This window comes from Fundulus heteroclitus, chromosome 15 (genome assembly GCF_011125445.2).
Source record: "Fundulus heteroclitus isolate FHET01 chromosome 15, MU-UCD_Fhet_4.1, whole genome shotgun sequence".
NCBI classification, from domain to species: Eukaryota; Metazoa; Chordata; class Actinopteri; order Cyprinodontiformes; family Fundulidae; genus Fundulus; species Fundulus heteroclitus.
In genome coordinates this window covers 7,546,321-7,564,317 of record NC_046375.1, presented here as the reverse complement: position 1 = coordinate 7,564,317, position 17,997 = coordinate 7,546,321, and the positions used below count along the sequence as shown (strand labels likewise).

At 39.7% G+C, this 17,997-nt stretch overlaps 1 protein-coding gene across 3 annotated transcripts; it reads left to right on the top strand.

Annotated features, from left to right (window-relative positions):
* The first annotated feature begins 273 nt into the window (after nucleotides 1-273).
* On the top strand, nucleotides 274-11,309 carry rnf8 (ring finger protein 8, E3 ubiquitin protein ligase). Of its 3 annotated transcripts, none has more exons than XM_012869120.3 (9): nucleotides 274-509; nucleotides 747-875; nucleotides 2,857-3,311; nucleotides 5,804-6,011; nucleotides 7,046-7,111; nucleotides 7,315-7,404; nucleotides 7,494-7,601; nucleotides 7,805-8,016; nucleotides 10,908-11,043. In XM_012869120.3, exons 1-9 carry the CDS (start codon nucleotides 387-389, stop codon nucleotides 10,921-10,923), a joined length of 1,407 nt encoding a protein of 468 aa, XP_012724574.3. In that variant the 5' UTR covers nucleotides 274-386; the 3' UTR covers nucleotides 10,924-11,043. The 3 variants fall into 3 exon arrangements, with proteins under 3 accessions (XP_012724574.3, XP_012724573.3, XP_012724572.3); XM_012869119.3 differs by having other exon boundaries at nucleotides 275-509; nucleotides 7,049-7,111; nucleotides 7,805-8,009; nucleotides 10,908-11,309; XM_012869118.3 differs by having other exon boundaries at nucleotides 275-509; nucleotides 7,805-8,009; nucleotides 10,908-11,309.
* The last annotated feature ends 6,688 nt before the right edge of the window (nucleotides 11,310-17,997 follow it).

The window sequence follows — 17,997 nt, the reverse complement described above, 5'->3', positions numbered from 1 at the left end:
ATTAGGATGTAGTATTTTTTTTTCATCATGTGGTCCACACTGCTAACAATTTGACGGTGGTAAATCGAACTAATATTGTTTGCCAACCGCCATTTAAATAATAATAATAATAATAATAATAATAATAATAATAATAATAATAATAATAATAATAATAATAATAATAATAATAATAATAATAATAGAGGAAGAAATAGGCTTTAATTTTTAAAGGTCGCCAGTCATTTCCGGTTTCCGGTCGCATTGCATCGCTACAGCAGCTCAGCGGCAGACAGCCAGTAGTAGCAGCAGAAGCAGCAGCAGCAGTAGTAGCGATGTGAGCCAGAAACGGAACTCTGGTGCGGTGCTTCAGGTCGACGCGGCCTCTGGCGCCGGAAAGCGGCGACATGGACAGTGTGACGACGGACTGCTGTGCGGCCGAGGAGGACGACTGTCCGGATGCGGAGGTTCCGTGTCTGATGAGAGTCGGGAAAAACTCGGGCTGGCTCCGTTTGTTCGAGGACGCAGAGGTGTGCAGTTGGCTAACGTTAGCTAACAGGCGAAACTTAAGCACTGCGCGGCTTTAAAGTTGAATCACCTGTTTAAAAGACACTCGTAGCTTCTGTTTTTATTTTGTTTTTGTTTTGTGTGTGTGTGTTTTGTTAATTCACTCCTCGCTCGGCTCGTTAATCCAGCGTATTTTGTTTCAAACCAGAGCGCCGCAGAAGGGGGGAGGCTAAGTTTCATGTTTATTTTTGACTGTCCAGATCACCGTGGGACGCGGCGTGGAGGTAACCCACCAGCTGCTGTCCTCCACCTGCCCTCTCATGATCTCCAGACTGCACTGCTCCTTCAGGCAAAGGGAGGACGGCCAGTGGACGGTGATAGACAAGAAGGTGAGCGGATTTCTGTCCGAGCTGTAATCTCCGTAAATCAGTGGTTGTCGCTATGGTTTCTCCTCGAACTGTCGCATTTGGGTCGCATTTCCCTGCTGTGTGAACGTAGCCGTATTCCGCTGGCAGATAATCTTATTTACCTGCTCAAATACTTTTTACAGTAGGGCTGGACGATAATTCAATATCAATATATATTGATCGATAGACGTATATCGATGATAGAAAAGGGGTCAATAAAAAGCAGGGCTGGACGATACAGAAAACAAGCATATAAATAAAATAGATATCGATAATAAGCAACAAATTCAAAACATATATTTTGAGTGCAGCCCTGGCCGTTTTATGCTGTTTTTAGATGTAGGACACACAAACACTGAATTAAAACTGGACCAGTTATTCAACCAACTTTTTACCAAAACTGCAAGTATTTAAAAAAAAAGAAGAAAAAAAACGTGTGCCTTCTGAACTCTTTGAAGGGGGCGGAGCTTGGTTCCTGGTTCCTGTGTCTGCGTTTGTGATTGGCTGGGAGGGAATACTGACTGTAATATTAACTAATATTATAGGCTAGCATGCAAAAGGAAGAAAAACTGTTATTCCGTTGAACTTTTTGTTAGGACTGGGCAATAATTCAGTAACAAAATTCTCCTGCACACTGTTTCTTTCACCTGCATTGTTTACATTTACATTTCAGTTGTTTATTTTTTAATCACTGCTGCACTTTATACTGTAATTTACAAGCTGTATGCAACGAAATCTTGTTCTGTATGCACTCTGTACATACAGAATGACAAATAAAGTTGTCTAAGTCTCTAAGTCTAAACAATAATAAACAATATATATATATATATATATATATATATATATATATATATATATATATAACACGATAGACGTGTACCAATGATAGAAAAAAGTGTCAATAAAAAGTTCAATAGTAATAACAGGAATAATGATAATAATAAAAGTAATAATAGGTATAACTGTTTTCCTTCCTTTAGCATTTTAGCCATGTAGGTTAATATTACTGTCGTTACATACTCCCAACCAATCACAACGCAGACCCAGGAACCTCCGTCAACAAGCTCCGCCCCCTTCAAAGAGTTCAGAGCGCAGGAGTTCTTTTTTCTTTCTTTAAAAACTTGCACTTTGAGTCAAATGTTGGTTGAATAAAGGTCTGAGTTTTAATTCAGTGTTTGTGTCTTCTGTATCTAAAAATAGGTCGCTAAGCAACAGTGTAAAATGGCTAGGGATGCACTTAAAAAATATGTTTTGAATTTGTTGATAATTATTGATATCGATCAATATGATTTCTGTTTTATCGATGTGCTTGTTTTCTATATCGTCCAGCCCTAAGTCAAACCATAATATGTCAGATAAAAACAAGTAAAAATCATGATTTATCATAGCTTTGTTTTTTTTATTAAAAAACAACATTTTAACAGGAATTTTTAGATGCATTGTGCAATATTATGACTTCCACTGGGCAGTTCTAACAGATAATATTGCTCAAATCTAAACCAGTACTAAACGTGTTCTGTATGTTTAGGGTCATCGCCTTCTCTTACCATGAAGATGATATACAGCATTCGTTTTCCACCACACATGACATCTTGTAAAAAAAACAAGAGTTAAAATGATGTCTTATTAAGTCAGCGTTCGAAGGTTTCAAAATGAAATGTGATCAAACTGTTGCTCTCTGCTTCTTGCGAGTTGGCTTGGAGGCAACACCTTCCTTAGATAGGAAATTCTTTTGACCAATCTGTATAATCTGATTAAATTTGAGTTTGGAAAGTGCCCTGAGATGACACGTTTCATGAATTGGCGCTACATAAATAAAATTGAATTGAATTGAACACGTCATTTCTGGGTTGAGTCCCGGTAAGACGCATTGAAGTCTGGTTCACGCTGCGCTACGACTGCCTTGCTCTGGACCTCGCAGACAGACCACGGCTTGTAAACGTTGTGCTGCTTTGCTTCCCAGAGCCTCAACGGCGTGTGGGTGAACGGAGAGCGGATACCTGCGGAGAAGCCCCACCTGCTCAGACTCGGAGACTCTATCCAGCTCGGGGTTCCTCTGTTAGGAACCAAAGTGGAGTTCGACTACGTCCTCATCCGGCGGCCGCTCAAAGACATTAGCCCCTACGTGGTAAGGGGACACGGGGAGGACCCCAGAGCGGCGCACACGCCCGCACACAAAAACTTCAAGCGGAAGCTGGGCGTCGAAGAGGTCGAGCCCTCTACCTCAAAGCCTAAACTCTACCGCTGCTCCTCTGGAGACATGTCCTTCGCAAAGCCCTGTCCCCTGTCTCCTCCGAAGCCGAAGCAGCGGCTCTGTCTCTCGCAGCCGGAGGGGACCGCGTCCAGCGGCCAGGTGCACGAAGGGGAGCAGCCGTCCGATGGCTCCGGTTCTGCCTGGGACCTTGACAACCTGCAAATGTAAGATAAGATAAGAATTCCTTTATTGTCCCGCAATGGGGAAATTCAGGTGTGAGAGCAGCAAACACACAGACATTTACACACAATTGTTAGCAATGAGGAAAAAAGAAGAGAAGAAGAAAAGAGAGAACAAATCAGTCTAATCAGTTAGCTCTATAAAAAAAAAAAACACCAAGAGAAGATAAAAGTAAATACCAGAGTAAATATCGCACATTGGAAAATATTTGACAGTGGGAGAAAACTCCAGCCTATTAACATAACACACGATAATCCTACAGCGTAAACAATTAATGGTCTGATCAGAACCTGCTCAACGATTAGCGTGATGAGAGCGGCAGAGATTATACAGTGTTACGACCCCAAAGGTCTAGGGGTACAGGGGAGGTAACATAAAAAGCCAACACAAAAGAGTATGAGAAAAATATAACAATTTATTGATAAATTGGCTATAGAAACAAAAATAATGGAAACAATAAGTACACTACCAAAAAAGACAGGACGTGATCTAATAACAAAAGAAACCCAAAGATGACTTAAGGCCACAAGAAATAATGTGTTGACAGCATCAACACTAAAATAAAGCACAAGAAAGAACATCCAACTAGTGACACAACCAGCAACTGAAAGGCTTAACCAGAGTGCAACGGCTAATTGCCTAACGAGTGACACAGCCTCCAGTAGTCAGGTTAAACGAGTGTTACAGTAAAACAAAAACACATCACAACAAACAAAACACAACCGGCAGTGTGGCAAGCTGCTCTAGAACACAGCTGCCCTGATTGCATGGGAGAGCTGAGTTTAAATAAGGAGGGCTCTCCTAAGATTGGTGAGGCAATTAGGCGAGTGTCCAATCCAGAACCAGGATGATGGTAGAAGGAAGTGGCTGAAGGTAAATTAGGAGGAGGAGACTTCAGGAGGTCTGCAAGTTTCCACAGGGGCACCAGCTGGCAGGAAGATGCAACTACACCTGCAAACATATTAGAAAGAAAAACAAAACAGACAAAAAGGCCACTGGCCGTAACAACAGTGACAGCGGCTGGGAGGAACGACCTGCTGAAGCGCTCCTTAGAGCATCTGGGATGCATGGAGTGGGAGACGTTGTCCATCGCTGATGGGATTTTCCTTACAGTCCTTCTGTCTCCCACCACCTGAACTGGGTCCAAAGAGCATCCCAGGACAGGGCTGGCTCTCCTAATGAGTTTATCCAGCGGGTTCCTCTCAGCTACAGATAAGCTGCTGGTCCAACAAACCACATCATAGAAGATGGCTGATGCCACCACAGAGTAGAAGAAGGTCTTCAGGAGCGCCCCATGGACTCCTAAAGACCTCAGTCTCCTCAGCAGGTAGAGTCTGTTCAGATCCTTCCTGTAAAGAGGCAAAGGCAAATTTATTTGTATTGTACAATTCAGTACAGAGACAATGCAAAGTGCTTTACATGATTAAAATAAAAGCAAGTGGGAATAAAATGTAGAAACAAAAATAGAACATTAAAAACAGTTGGACTAAAAAAGTTGAACTAATGATGTTTCAGTAGAACTATTTAACTAGAGCAATCGGAAGGCAGTCCTAAACAAATGTGTTTTTAATCTTGATTTAAAGAAACTCAGGCTTTCTGCACTTTTACAGTTTTCTGGTAGTTTGTTCCAGATAAGTGGCATCAGAGAACATCAGTGTTGTGACTCCAGTCCAGTTTATGGTTCAGGTGAACACCCAGGTACTTGTAAGAGTCCACTATCTCCACATCAGTTCCCTGGATGTTCACCTGTGTCAGACAGGTGGGTCTGCATCTCCGAAAGTCCACCTCCAGCTCCTTTGTTTTCCCTGCATTTAACATGAGGTGGTTCTGCTGGCACCAGCCTACAAAGCTCTGGATCCTGACCCGTCCTCATCTGTAAGGATGGATGGTGCTGAAGGCATTGGTTCTCTAATCGGTCGTCTTAGTTAGGTTTGTTAACCAACAGCAGAAGCAAATACTGTAGGTGCTTAGGGAAGCTAGTTTGGTCAGTTTCCCTCTTCTAAATGGCTGAAAGATTGACTGGGATGAATTTTTCATTTTTCTTTTGTTCCTTTTGAGTGTTTTAAAGGAAAAAGGCATTTTTTTTGTTGTTCATCTGTGTTTTGGAGAATCATTGTTGCTTCCTGACGGGGAATCGGGTCAAGGAACGCACAGAGCAGAGCTGCGAAGTCAGAACATCTAAAACGGCACGTCAGGCTTGTCCTACATCTCAGACACTTTTGCGCGCACGCTCGAAATGCGACTGGTTATTGTAATAGTGATGCAAAGCAGAAATAAACGAGCTAGTGATTATTCAAGATTCTCCAAAAGAGAAAGTTTTGCCCGTGCAGCATACCGACTGCACAAATGTAGCTCTGTTTCAGTGTCATTTCTTTACAAATATCTATCTTTTTTTTTTTTCTTTCTTTTCATGAGGCTCAAATTAAAACGTAGGAGAGAAACGCACATCCAACTGGACATCTTCCTGTCTCCGCAGGTACAGCCAGAACATCCTGCTGCTGAGGGAGCAGGTCAACGACACGCAGAGGCAGGTGGAGTCTCTGGGAGGAGAGCCCCAACAGGCGGACCCTCTGCGGGGGGAGCAGGTCCGGGAGCTGCAGGGTCAGCTGCAGGCGCTCAGAGCTAAAATGCACCGCATGGAGACACTAGAAAGGTCCTTCAGCGAAACAAAGAAACAGTTGGAGGTGTGTGTGTTTGGTTTTTTTTTTTCTCCCTGCAACACGGTATACGTTTGGACAATAAAGTTAGAATTTAGCTTTATTTTTATTTATTTTTTGCAGCATTTCAAATAGAGTCTTACAAATGTATTGATACCTCTTGACTTTTTCCTCATTTTCTGATGTCACAACCACAGGATTGAAGGTATTTTAACAGGATTTCATTTAACAGCCAAACACAGAGTGGTTAATAGTTGTAATGTGGTTATAAAATAATAATAATAATAAAAAACGTAGAAGTGTGACATGGATTTTTGTTTACCGCCCCTGAATCGACACGTTTAACTGCAGGGCCGTCTTTTGTGGTATGTCTCTCCCAGCTTCGGACTTTTCAAAACAGGATTTTAATTTTAAATCTTGCCTGAAATTTTCTGAATTGTTAGTTTTCTGCCACACTCAAAGTTTTCCACGTGGACCCAACATTTACATTTAGGTCTCTTGTGACATATTTTCAATCTTGACAAACTTTAAACAAGACTTTTTATGTTTTTTTTTCCAGCCATTGCTTTTTTGCTTGTCACGAATAGGTTCTACTTCCTGTTCTTAGACATAAAACGGCAATAAAATACGTGGATGTTTGTGATTTTTAAAAAGACACATTTCATTGTAGGTTTGTGTTAATTTTAAGGCGAGGTAAGTTTATCTATAATGCTTTTCAGTAGCGGGACAAACGTCGCTCTTCAGGGTATTTTTCTTGTCTTTAACATTTTGTCTTCGCTGTTTTTCAGTCAGTTTTGACCTTGACATATAGAACAATAAATTATCTGTGGGGTCTGACAATGCGTAGGATAAGTAAAGATCTGCCAAATTATCAACTACACGAACATGTATATTCTGTTTATTTGGTTGCATTCTCAAAAACAAAAACAACCCGCGGTGTCATAAGAGGAAAGTTTTATAATCAATTTCAAGCAAGCCATGTTGCATATTTAACCTGAAGTAAACCATATTTATAAATTCATTGCTAAACTCAGACGTGTTATTGGTCCCTCTTATTTAAGCAGGAGCAGAAAACGCAACAGCAGGAGGAGCTCATGAAAAAGCAGCTTGAAGAGGCCTTACACGAGGTAAGAAACTCAAAATAAGCCTCTTAATAATAATTATACGAACCCATTGTAATTAGAAAAGCATCACTGATGAACAAAATCAGCAGCATCTTCTGCCGTAACTGTCTATCTTGTGTTTTTAAGAATAATGCTTTTTAAAACCTACATTTTTTTTTTTATAATTCCTGAATCTGGTCAAATTTGATCTTATTTATTTTCAACAGCAAAAGAAGGTCATAGACGAACTCGCCCTCTCTCGAAATCGCTTTGAGGAAATTATATCAGCTAAAAACAAAGAACTAGAAGTAACGAAGGTATATTTGTTTGTTTTGTTCTTTTCTGTTTAGTCTGACCTTTTTCTATTGTTGGCGCCTTTAAATCCAAAGTCTTCCTGTTTGTGCAGGAGGAGAAAGAGAAGGCGAGGGCCCAGAAAGAAGAGGTAGTGACTCAAGTCACCGAAGTCCTTGAGAACGAGCTTCAGTGCATCATCTGCTCAGAGCTCTTCATCGAGGTTGGTTTCATCAGCAGTTTAGCATTTTGGGTGATTTATGAAACACGATTACAGTCTCTACCACTAGAGGGCGCTCTGGATTACAGCTGATATTCAAATCAGCCCAGGTGGTATAAATGTGAAGCTGGCAAAAAGATATCCTGTGTCCAAGTGGGTGTTTTTGATCTTTAAAACCTCCACCGACTCCCCCCCCCTACTTACAGACCGTCATCCTGAACTGCGCCCACAGTTTCTGCTGCTACTGCATCAAGCAGTGGCGCAACAAGAAAGACGAGTGTCCCATCTGCCGGCAGGCCATCCAGTCCCAGACCCGCTGCCTGGCCCTGGACAACTGCATCGACCGCATGGTGGAGAACCTGAGCCTGGACATGAAGGCGCGGCGGCAGACCCTCATCACCGAGAGGAAAGGTGAGAGGTGCGTGCTGACTGCCATCTGTCGTCGTAGACGCTCATAAAGTGGCGGCCCTTTAAAGCTGTACATTTCCCTGCAGATAAAAGTTACGCTTGTTATTTTCTGTATGGGGAAAAAAACGCTATGCATGGCATTAATACATTGGTCACGTTGCTTTAGTCTCTGTACATATAAATTTGCAAAGGCCATAAGGCTGCAGAATAAATCGGGACTATATCACTATAAGTGTGTTTCATATTGCAAACTGTTGCAACTGTTGGCCATTATATTCTATATTTTGACTAATATGAGCAGATGCTCATAAAGGGAAATAGAGGAAAGAAGGAAATAGGCACGTGTAGCCATACTATAAATGTCAAAAAGCTAAATAAACTCAACTGGATCACCGAGTTTCAACCATCGAGCCCAACCCTGTCAAACTCCAGTCCTCGAAGGCTGGTGTCCTGCAACTTTCAAATGTTTCCCTGGTCCAACAAATCTAAATTAAATGGTTGAATTGACTCTTAAGCATGCAGCCTGGTTCTGCAGAATCCAACTAAATTATGTTACTTAATCAAAGTGTGTTGAAACAGAGAACCAGCCCCTTGGAGTTTGACTTTTATGGTCTAGCTGTTGATTTGACATGAATTTGGGGATAGTCCTCCATCTTCATTATTCCACCCACTTTGGAAAGCACCAATATTCACAGACAGCGAAACAGACCCTCATCATGATGCTGCCACCACCTTGCTTGACAGTTGGTAGTGTTATCAGACTTAAGCCTCCTCAAAAACACATTTCTTGACAATGAGGCCAAATAGTCAAGCTTCTGAAATATAAGATTGAGTCAAATATCCCAATAAAGGCCAAAATGATGACTGAAGGATACAAAGCTCACGCTGGGTGGTAAAGCCGGCAGCAAGTTTTTAAAGCAACCAAAGAGACTTTGTTTTAGAAACAGCGTTAATTGCCCCTCAGTGGGGAAAGTCACGTGTCCCAACAGCAAATGGAAGCATATAGAGATACACATAAGGATAAAAAAAAGTATGTAAAAATATGAATAAGAAGCTATGCTGAAAGGGGAAATTAGCATGAAGAAATACTTTACAGTTATTAGTTGTTAAAATAGCATAATGGAAGAACAGAAAAAAGGTTGCAACTGAGCAAGGTGAAGAAATGTGCAATGTATGCGTGTGTTTAGTATATTTATGCATAAAAGCCACCAACAGATAATTTACAAGAATAAAAAAGACTACAGAAACTGCAGAAATATAGTTTTAAAGGCGAAATAAGCGATTTTTCACCACTAGGTGGGGCTTGAGCACTGTCTGTAGACCAAAACAAGGACTCAATCTGAACACCCTTATAGAGCAAGGACTCTTCAGCCAAAGCTGTCCGAATAGTGCAGTTAGTAAGGAAGGAGGCAGGAAAATTAGCTTGTACGCCTTCTCCTGCAGCTAGTTTTTTTCCTAGGAACCCTTTACCGGCGCTAAGAAGCCTGAAGGTATCCCACAATCCTTTGTGTGACAAGACGTATCTGCACAGCCCACCTCAGGGAAATCAACCAAAATGTCCGGAGAGAAGAGAGCGTAGACTTTGTAGTTAAATTCTAGAAAGGCTGTAGGCCCGGGTTTGACCCACATCATCCGTGTGCGTTTTTTTCACGTAAAGACGTCAGAGTGAAGTGCCTTTCTTCCACATGACAGAGTTTTCATTGTTGACCCCATGAAGGGTCAGGGAACAGGAGCTATTATTATTATTATTATTATTATTATTATTATTATTAGGGTAAGGGTCAAGATGTGTATCAAGCCACACCTCTCTCTACCTCCGTTCCCCTTCTCACCCCTTATGCACATATTTGTAAAGGATAAAAACATGACAAAACAGCATCACCTTTCGGAGGAACATTTCTGGTGAAGAAGTAACTCATAACTTGTTAATGCTGTTAGAAAGAGAACATTTTAATCCGCTGGGCGTGCTCTCTGCCGTTTTGTGCCCGACGGTGGCATTTTAGGCCAGGGAGGGGCTAAGCCCCGAGTGGCCGCTGTTCACATGGACGCGCCGCCGGCCGGGCTATGTAAACGAGAGACTGGAGAACAACACAAACATGGTGTGTGTGGCATCATACCATAGTTAATCTAAAAAGATACCTTTAGTTCTTCACAAAACTATTTTGTAGTTCTTTTTATTTAAAATAATGAAAATTCCCTTATTGCTCCATTCTAAACTATAAATGGCTAGATTACCGTAATTTTGGACTATAAGGCGCACCTAAAATCCTTAGATTTGCTCAAAAATTGGTGGTGCACCTTTATATATGATTTCCGTTGTGCTAATTGACTGATTTTATGTGGTACTATGTGCTCAAAAATCTGTCAAAATGTGTAAGTATGACTTTGGTTAGCAATGAAGCCGCTCCACTCAATGGATATTCAGAGTATTATGGTCACTACCTGATCGGACCCCTGAGCTGTCTACAAGACAAGCAAGCAACAATAAACCAAGTAAGGTAATTCAATATGAAAGTTATGTTTATTTTGGCCACATGTTAGAAACAGGGCAGTGAAGTCCAACTACTCTGTCCTCCCGACAGATATGGATACCTCTCCATTTCAGGAGAGAGCTGTGTATGGGGGATGGGTGGAGTGATTTTACACACTTGGAAAGAATTTTTAATGCACCTTATAATCCAGTGCGGTTTATGGTGTGAAAAATACGGCATTAGAATAGGTTCTGGTGGAAGGAAATAAACATTTCAACCACAAGATGGCAGTAGTGTGAAGCACTGTTTTACTTTTTGTGTACTTTGGAAATGTGTTCCAAAAGCTAAAGACATCCCAGGAAACTAGATGTTTGTTTCTGAGAGACGGCGCTGCTAACCTCACGTTTGTTCTTTTCTCCGTGTGCTCCAGCGGCCGCCAGCGCTGAGGTGACGGTGATCTACGATGACGACAGTAGCAGGAGCAGCGACAGTAGCATGGTGTCCACAAACAGCAGCTCTGTGGTCTACGTGGAGACGGACAGCAGCATCCATTCGGACTCTGAGGACAGTTTTGACGGATTTCTAGATTAGAACCATTTCTTTTTTTCCATCTCTGTCGGCTGGAACGTGAACTGAACTTTGTAGAGTTATAGGAATCCCTGGTATTTGTTTTGGGGATGTTTAGGATTTAGTACAAAAAGCCTTTGGTCTCGTCGTTAGTCCCCAAAGGTTCCTTGTGTTTAATGTTTGTTTTTGTAACAAGATAATTTCAGTTATTGTGTGGATTTCCAGCGAAAGAAATAAAGTTTCTTGCTATGCATTTTCACCATCACTCCTTGCCCATATGTTCTCCTTTTATTGGGTTGACTTTTTTAAATATGTAAACATCCTTTACAACAGTTTGGAATCAAAGTAATTTTAAAGGGATAAATTTTTTTTCCCCAGAAATATGTTGGGAGACATGCTGATCCAAATTCTTTTTGAGGCTTTAAGGATGATACTTTCTATTATTTTTTTGCAAGAATTGCATAATGTGTGTTAATGCAACTTCAGCCCAACAAGTTTTTGTCAATATTGTCTTATCAGCGTTTATCCACCTGAAATAATGTTGTTCATATTTATGGTATGTTCAGAATAAACCCAAATAATTGAATTAAATTTATTTATATAGCTCCTATTCACGTGTCATCTCAAGGTATTTTACAGGAAATTCAATCCAGTCGTACAGGTTGGTTAAAATGTTTTCTAAGAAAACCAAGAAGATTACGTTGAGTCGTTGCCTTGTAGCACTCACTCTTTCAAATCACACAGATTGGGTCAAATATTATCTGCCGAAGCAAACCCAGCAGATACCACTGAGTTGTTAATTTGCAGCGCTTTCTCCTCCTGGATGAGCATGTACCGACAGTGGACAGTCGCTTGGAATGTGTTTGTTGATTTAGCAGCAATCCCTCATACCGAGCATGCATGTAGTGACAGTGGAGAGGAAAACTTCCCTTTAACAGGAGAAAACCTCCAGCAGAACCAGGCTCAGTGAGAACGACCATCTGCCACGAGTCTTCATATTTCAATTTAAAAAGAATGTATTACTCCCAAAGGGAAATTAAATGTTTTAACTCATATTATGCAGGTTTCTTCAAAGCTGAAGGTGCTGATGATGGCTGTGGGCAGGAAGGATCTCCTGTAGTGGTCTGTCTTACAGCAGGGTTGAACAAGCCTCTGTTGCGAAGACGCTGCTGCTGTACAATAGTCTGATGAGGATCTTCAAGTTTCCCCGTAATGTTCTTCCTTTTATGAAGAATCCAGAGGTTTGCGAGGAGACCCTTGAACAGAGACGGCCTTCTCTATTGTCTTGAGTTCCTTTGTCTCTGGCTCTGATGCTGCTATCCCAACAGATGGTTGCAGAAGAGATCAAACTCTCCACAGCAGATTTATAGGGGATCTGCAACAACTTGTCAGGGGTAATAACCCATCTATAAGTTTAATACAAGTTTTCAAGCATTTGCAGATGTTAGTGTGGACTGATGAATCAAGAAAGCCAACAAAAACGCTAAACTCGTTGCAGAATGTATTGCTACCGGTCAATAGCATTTTTTTGTATTTATTTCATCCTGATCGTACAATGTTGGTACTCAAACACTGTCTAAAAAAGTTTGCGAGGAATTTGATATAAATGTGAATGTTGTGTTTGTCGATTTTATATCTATGCAGCAGCCAGTGTTTGGGCTTGGACCAATAAAGTTAGTCTTAAAATCCTTTATATAAACACTTGTATACAGGGCATGGCAAAAAATTAAAATAAATCCTTGGGTTTTTTCCTGATTTTATTGCATTACATCCACCTTAATGTCATTTTAAGGTGAATGAAAATAATAAAAAAATTGGTGGTTGCATCATGCTGTAGGATTTTCTTCTGCAATAACATGGAAGATGTTATTGGGAAAATAAATTATGCAAAATACAAGGTACAGAAGAAAACATTTATTATTGTCCCTCAGAGGTTATGTAATACTTTTACCCATAACAAGAAATAGTTTTTTGTTGTTTTTTTTTTGTTATAAAGTGTGGAAAAAGTTATGGTGGTGTAAATATTTTTTACACCACCATAACTTGTGTTGACAAGTTATTGTAAATTTATTTTGGAAGTTTTTGTTTCAAATCCAAACAAGAATGAAACAAATCAGCACAGCCTTGTTAATGCAAATACATAAATTCCTACTTGTTCCATAATTATTTATTATTGATTTTAAAAAGACTAAAATCTCTGGAGATCTCCTGAAAGGACATGTTCGTAGAAAAGGAAGAACATCGATCACTCAAAATGGAAGCGCCTCGTTTATCTCAGCTCTTTCTGCTTTTGCCTGACCAAAATGCCCAGATTAAATCTTCAATTAGGATAAGAAATTATCAAAAATTTGCATTGTTTTTATACTTTACACAGTTCATTTAGATCATACATTTGGGTCCTGGCAGCATGAACAAAAGCACTAAACTTTGAGGAATATTTCTCATTTGTTTCAGCTAAAACCCACATAACTATTTAAACTATACCTTTTTTTATTTCCTTAAAATTAACATGATTTTTTTTTACCATGGAACATTATTCCATAAAAAGTGTATCAGTAGCAGTGGGAGTGGGTGCCAATTTTGTATTTAGAAGAAATGTCGGATCAAATCCTTGTCTCTCCTTCTGCCTTTTTTTTATTGAAATGCTATGTTGCTAAGGAACTATTGCAACACCTATAGGTGTTGTGAGAGCAAATGAAAGTGTGATGGTACGATATTATTTCAGCACACTGTTATCACACTCTGCTGCAGAAAGACAAAGGCGTTTCTGCACGTGTTCGACGACTTCTCCGAACATTTAGGATGCCTTATTGGTATTAAACGGTGCTTTAAAAAAAGTATTTCCTCCTCTTGCAGATTCCTGTTGTTCTTACTTTTTTAGCTACAAGATAAAAAATGTAATCAGATAAAGTCAACCAAACACAGAAAATACACAAATCAGTATTCAGATTCTCATTCTGTCTAAAAGCCTTCCAAACTAACTTGGTGCTATGTGAAAAAAAGTAATTTTTAAGTCAACAACTTACATTTTTGGAAAATGTGAACTGAAATTCATTTGCCATACCGAGGCCTGATCACTGCTGGACCAAGAATCAATTAATCACCTAAGGAGAAGCTGTCTGGTGACAAGAAGTAGGCGTAAAGACATCTGTCAGTCTGGAAAAGGTTGCAAAGCCATTTCTTGGGACGTGGAATAGTGGGCAGCCTTCCCAGGAGTTGCTAACCTATCAAAAATACTCAAACATTACATTTCTGGCTCCCCTAGGAGGTGACAAAACAACATGTAAAGCAACGCAGACCTCCTCTGCCTCTGTTAAGGTCAATGATCATGATTTAACAATAAGAAAAAGACTGGGCAAAGAAAGGCATCCATGACAGTTTTCTAAGGCCTAAACCAAGGCCGACCATAGATAACATAAAAGCCTGCTTCACATTTACCAACAAACATCCTCATGATCCCCAGGACTTTTTGTAAAAATACCCTGTGGATTGATGAGACCCAAGGGGGACTTTTTCTGATTACATCTGCCGTAAAACTAACAGCATTTAAGAAAAACAGCATCCTACTGACAGTCAAACGCGCTGGTAGTAGTAATTAGCTATTGGTTTGCGTTGCTGATTCAGGACCTAGACCACGTTCTATAATTAACGGATCCATAACCATCTGCTCCCTAACAGAAAACCCTGAAGCAAAATGTTGGATCATCAGTTAGTGATCAACGTCACACCGGCATGTCCACCGCTGAAGGATTCAGAATCAGAAATACTTTAATAATCCCAGAAGGAAATCACAGTTCCAGTACAACCATCCATCACAAACATTTCGAGGGAATGATTGACTGAGGCCTTGCTGCCAAGGACCCCGCCTGACGCGGTTTCCATAGGGCGCTGCCTCTAACTCTGTGGAAAGATAGGGGCCACATTTGGGGAGGGAGAGGAAAAAAAAACATATTTCACACTTTATTTTATTCCAGGATACAGTTTTAGATATCAAAAAAACAAAAACTCGCACGAGAAAAGCACAAATGACGAGACACTTATGCTGGGGGGTTAACATTGGAGTATCGACTATGTGTGTGTGTGTGTGTGAGTGAGAGTTGTTTTTGTCCATGAACGCTGTCCAGAGGGCCATTGTCCTTGATATGATCCCAAAATTAAGGTTCTGGAACGGCCTAGTCAAAGTCCAGATCTAACTCCGATTGATATGATGTGGCATGAACTTAAACAGGCCATTCATCTTCGAAAAACTTTCTAATGGGGCTGAATTAACGCAATTCTGTGAAGGAGAGTAAAACTCTTCCACAGACTCATTGTCCATTTTGCTTAACAGTAGTTGCTGTCAGCAAGGGTGATGCCAGTTAGGAGGTTGAGGCTACAAATACTTGTTCACTTGGAACCTTGTTGATTTGGATAGCTTCTCCTCCTCCCCCCAAAATCAATATTTGGAAACTACTTTTTGCATCTACGGAGGTATTAACATTTGTTACCAGAAAATCCTGAAAGAGAAACGTCAGTATATCAGCTCATGACTGATGAGTGAAAAGAAGCAGAAAGAGAAGAAATCAGGGGGAAAAAAACAACATTTGGTCACAGCACTACACAATCTGTCATTTTGAGACTTCACAACAGGAAAATGGAGAAAAAAAACAGTTTATTTACTGAATCCACCCATTCAACTATTTTATATGGCATTATTAATAATAAGGAAGATGTGTTTGATTTGATGCATGAGCCAGTGGGCTTAGGGAGAAATACTATTTCAGCTGGTTAATTCCTGATTATTTGGTTTTCTGTAGAAAAAAGAACAGAGCAAAACTGTAAACTACTAGTTATCAATAGTATTGATAGTGATTTTTAATTTTAGATTATTACGTTTTTTTGTTGTTGTTTTGCTTTGTTTTTGTTTTTCTCTGATCAATTCTAGAAACTTTTGCAGCTGGACTGCTCTGTTTCATGCCAACACAATAGAAATGCAAAGCGATGTCTGAACCTGTATGCTTTCTGTGTGCTGCTGGCACTCACAGGCTCAGCGGCTTCACCCAGAGCACACAGGGACACCAGAGTGAGTTCCCCTCCTGCATTGGCTGCTGTCACACCAGTCCATTAAAGCCAAACTACAAGGATAGCGTGTGTCCATCATGCCGAATTACACAAACACAGGACTGATGGACTGCCCGGGGAGTTTGGTTGAAGCCTCTCATCTTCCAATACAACATCAGATTCATGGAGGAAGCTCACACATTTTTCTCTCCCTCTACCCTGCTACCAATATAAAAAACAGGGCTATAAAAGGGATAATTAAAAACTATTTCTTGTTATAATCTTGTCACCAAAATTCTTTCACAAGTTTTTCCGTCAAGAAGCTGAAAATGTTGATGACGCAAAGAGTCATCAATTATAACTACACAGAGTTGGTTGCACTGGATCCTAAAGAAAGACATTAAATTAAGGGTGATGAAATAAAAATGCGTCCCACCTTTTCCCCCCGATTTTAATTTCTGTTGGTCTACAAGAAAAAATGGCTGTAAAATATTACAAAACTAGTTTATAGTGTGAAAAATTGTGAAACGGTTTCATTGGTGCGAATACTTTTGCAAGGCACCTTATTATATATATATATATATATATATATATATATATATATATATATATATATATACGTATATGTGTATATGTGTGTATATGTATATGTATATATATATATATATATATATATATATATATATATATATATATATATATATACATGTGTATAATGTGTATATAACTGGGAAGTGCACAAGACATCATCTGCCTACTCCGATTTCTTTTGTATTTTTATTCTTATTTTTTTTCTCATTTTCTTTTTGATCCATTGTATATAGGAAGATACACTGTATATAACTGATGCACCCTTTCCTACTTTTGGCACCTTCTCCTGACTATTGACTGACTATTGAGCTGATGTGACAAGTGAATTTCTCCAATGTGAGATCAATAAAGACTATCTTATCTTATCTTAATAACAGAAATCTTGGTTTTATCCAGCTGCTGTATAATCTTTGACAACGCATGGGTGAATATTCAGATAACACAATGTCAGACAAAGGTTGTATACCTTCCAGTTTGAGTTTTTTCATTTATTAAATGTGTCACGTAGAAAATATACAAATCTATACAAACACAACAGTCATGCTTCTTGTGTGGAGATACTTCTCTGTCCCCCACTACCGCCTCCTGCAGAGTATCTGGGCTACTCCTCGATGTTGTTTATCAGACAGATGGATTCACTCCATCCAATGTTTTCTCATCCAAGAGACCTGTGATCCGTATTCTAGGTCCATCTGGTTGTTTTTGCAGAATCTGAATGTGGTTGTCAGCATGTCCACATTGCCTGATAAAAAGCATAAATAAATAAATAATTGAAAAATAGCTCAAAAGCAGTTACTGTCATAAGGATTTTGTGTTTTTCAATATATGTGGAATATAAGTCTCTCTATAATAATACTAGTTAATATAATTTTAGTTGTGTGATCTTTTGTTTTTCAGTAAGTAGGCCACCGTAGTAAAAACAAGGTCTTCAAGTCATCACTCTTTGATTGATATTTTTTAGTTTGATTTATGTCCCTTTAATTCCTTCAAAACACTTAATTAAAACTCGTTTTATATAGATTATCCAAGTGGATATCATGGCCGTGGTTGAGGTGGGGTTTTTATGTTGATTTTGCCCTGATTGGGGTGTTGCATTTATGTAAAGCTCGTAAATTTTTCTATTATACTAACTTAGAAATATGCCACGACCTCAAAATTCTGATTTTCCTAAACAGTTTGTACAGTGTGTTATATAAAAAGCTAAAGAGAGCTTCGGGATAACAACATGTCAACCTTTCAAGGTAACTGACTCGTTCGACGGGTGGTAGCTACAATTTCCGCGAAACCGTAAACTAAGCGGAAAGTGTTTCGTTTCCGTGGAA

What these genes read in the sequence shown, in the direction of transcription:
- rnf8 (XM_012869118.3), top strand. Translation starts at nt 387, where the DNA reads ATGGACAGTGTGACGACGGACTGCTGTGCGGCCGAGGAGGACGACTGT. An exon ending in AAACAAAGAAACAGTTGGAG is followed by an intron (nt 6,012 to 7,045) that starts GTGTGTGTGTTT and finishes CTCTTATTTAAG; the next exon opens with CAGGAGCAGAAAACGCAACA. An exon ending in TTGAAGAGGCCTTACACGAG is followed by an intron (nt 7,112 to 7,314) that starts GTAAGAAACTCA and finishes TATTTTCAACAG; the next exon opens with CAAAAGAAGGTCATAGACGA.